Source organism: Egretta garzetta, unplaced genomic scaffold (genome assembly GCF_000687185.1).
Source record: "Egretta garzetta isolate BGI_Z169 unplaced genomic scaffold, ASM68718v1 scaffold85, whole genome shotgun sequence".
NCBI classification, from domain to species: domain Eukaryota; kingdom Metazoa; phylum Chordata; class Aves; order Pelecaniformes; family Ardeidae; genus Egretta; species Egretta garzetta.
Genome location: NW_009259718.1, coordinates 2,011,107 through 2,013,888, shown reverse-complemented (window position 1 = coordinate 2,013,888; position 2,782 = coordinate 2,011,107). Strand labels below are relative to the sequence as shown.

The window sequence follows — 2,782 nt, the reverse complement described above, 5'->3', positions numbered from 1 at the left end:
AGACAGACCGCCGGCCTGGGTCAGTGGAAGTGGTCTGGTATTCTTGCATGTGCCACAGTACTCTGGCGTCAGGGGACAGTTAGGGGCATGGTGCTCCCTAAGGGACAGGGAGCTGAGTGCCATAACACGGCCAGCAGAACAGCGACCTCACTGGCCAGGGCCCCATCCCACAGGACCTGAGCGAGGTGAGCAAGGCAGGCCTGGAGATGGCAGCTGGACTCAAGAGGGAGTCCAGGTCGCCAGACAAGTCCATGGCAATGGGGTAGGTCTGAGGTCAAGCTGGGAGCATAAGTTAGCAAGTCAGGTCTGGTGACAGCAATGGGGGAAGGACAGAGCCCTGTGATCAGCAGACAAGTCCATAGCAATGAGGCAAGCCTGAGGTCTGGCCAGCAACGTGGTTGACAGGTCCGGCTTGATGGGATGCAGGCATGGCTGTCACGCAGCTGTAGCTGCAGCTCAGGCAGGGCCAAGCACCGGAGCCTCAGCTGAAATGCAGCTCCCATAGGAAGGGGGAGGTCAGCCCTGGCTGAGGGCTCACCGCAGCCCAGCCTCCAAGGTCACCAGAGGGAAGGGGGACAGTCCTCAGCTGCGCTCTCTCTAGGTTGGTGGCCAGCCTGGGGTGCCAGACCTCCAGGAAGGGGGATGGTGCTCAGGGCCTTTTCCTCTGGCTGGGGAGGGGTGTGCATGTTTCCTAACATGACCCATTTTTCCAGTATCAGCAAAGCCCAGTATTGTGAGTGTCTCAGGGGAAGGAACCAGAGGCTTGCAAGAGTGTGTGTTTTTTTGGTTGTTTTAGGGTTTTTTTGCTATAGCACAAAAGGAGAAAATCTTACTGCTGTTGGAAAAAAAACACAGTAAGGAAATGACATCTCTCCTGGTAAAACAGTGCTGCAAAAGCATCCAGGATAGAGGAAAGATCTTAATTACAAAGGATTTCCCCAAATCATACTAGCTTGGAAGGGGAAAGAAAAAGAATATACACATATAACAAACCAAATTGTTTGGAAACCTGATGGTTTTAAACTGCTGCCGTTGGAATATGTAGTCTCCATCTTATGTAAGCTCCACTGCCAGTAAATAGATGCTGTAGATGTTCAGCTGGTTTCTGCAGAGATAACGCAACAATTTCAGGCTCTGCTGTAAATGCAGTGTGAAGAACAATAAGAACTGAAAGGTAGACAGGCTTTTAAGAGGTCTGATAGAACCTGCTCCCCCCGTTTTCTTATAGGTGGCTGAAGTGCTTGAGAATAGGCTGGTTGAAGGAGAAGTGTCTCTGGCTTGTGTTATATTTGCTTGTATTAGGTGTTTAACATATATATTTGATTGTAATTAATAATAGCAGAGAGGTTTAAGAGGTTTCGAAGTGGATGATGTATTGATCTAATTGTGCCTCTATTGCTTTCTTTTCTTTTCAATAGACTTTGTTCTTCGATACAATTTAAAGCCATGTTAGGGGAGAATTCCAGATGCGCTCTTAATTTATGCTTTTGGGTTCCAAATTTTCAAATAAACAGAGGGTAATGAATCCAGTGCATTGCCTTCCACATGTGCCTAGGAAAAAGGATTTGTTTTACCACAGGCTGAATGCTGATGTTCATTTTTGAGTTGCATATGGTATCTATGTTTAGTGCTTAGATGGAAACTGATGTTCAGGTGAACTACCAGTATTAAAAAAAAGATTCAGCCACATTTGCAGCACTTCATCAGAGGCAATTGCCACTTTCCTTCTCCCCTCATAATTTCAATCTTTTCTTTTTTGCATCACATGCAATGCAATTCCTTCCCTTAGCACATTAACCATTACCATCACACCTTCCATGAATCTTTTTACAGTGATGTTGGTAAAGCCAGAATTAGATTGATGAGGGCCTTAAGCACCAGGAAATCTTGGTGAAAGGGAATTTTTCTCTGTAAGCAAGGAAGGAGTTTTGAATGAAAAACTGATAAACCCCACGTCTTCACTTCCCACACCCAACAGATAAAATACTAAGCTCGCACTGTAATACAAAATGTTAACTCTAACCTTTCAGAGTAATTGACATCTTGTCTCCACATATGTGACAGGGAAGTGAAGAATCTGTGGCACATTCATGGGGCAAGTCTATAGGAAATATAATGCACTCCTGTGTTAGCTAAATGACTTGTTTAAGAACAGCCAGTTGCTCTGTGGAAGCTGGAATTTCCTTGTGGGTAGGAAGGTACAGCCTTCCTCAGAGGCACTGCTGATGAGATCTGTATGTTAAAACAGAGTCAAGGGCCACGCTTTAATTTGATGTCACCTTAATTTAATAGTTTGTGTGACATTCTGCTCTTAATTGCCTGTAATAGGATCTGAAAAGCATTATTGCATGGGGAAATTTACCAAGGCTTTCTCAGAGGGGTATAATTGAGAGGTGGCTTGCAGCAAGAAGGGATATTAATGTAAGGAGTGAGTGGGAAAATTAAGGTGAGAGGTGGAAGACATGGAGGAGTGACAGCTGCTCCTGTGGATGTTTCCTGTGGGGTATACAGATCCCCCTTCTCGCACGGCCGGAGCTGCTAAGGCACTGCCATACTTCGCGGGGGGGAGTAAAGGGTTGTGTGTGTCTTCTGCACCCCTGAGGCGTCGCCCGGGGCGGGCAGGGGCAAAGGCTGCTTCCTCACAAAAAACCCAAGAGGAGAGGGGGCTGCAGGCCCCGCGTGGAGGGGCCGGCGGCGGGAACACGGCGTGAGGTGCGTGGATGGGGGGCAGGGGTTAATAGGGCGGACGTTTCGGGCGGGGGGGACCGGGGTTCACGTTCAG

The 2,782-nt window shown here is 47.7% G+C and overlaps 1 protein-coding gene across 1 annotated transcript in view; it reads left to right on the top strand.

Moving 5' to 3' along the window:
* Positions 1-206: 206 nt before the first annotated feature.
* SPICE1 (spindle and centriole associated protein 1) overlaps positions 207-2,782 on the top strand; it is a 27,338-nt gene continuing 24,762 nt past the window's right edge. Inside the window, exon 1 of the mRNA XM_035894607.1 lies at positions 207-262. Within this exon, the coding sequence (XP_035750500.1) occupies positions 207-262 (56 nt within the window). The remainder of the gene's footprint in view (positions 263-2,782) is intronic.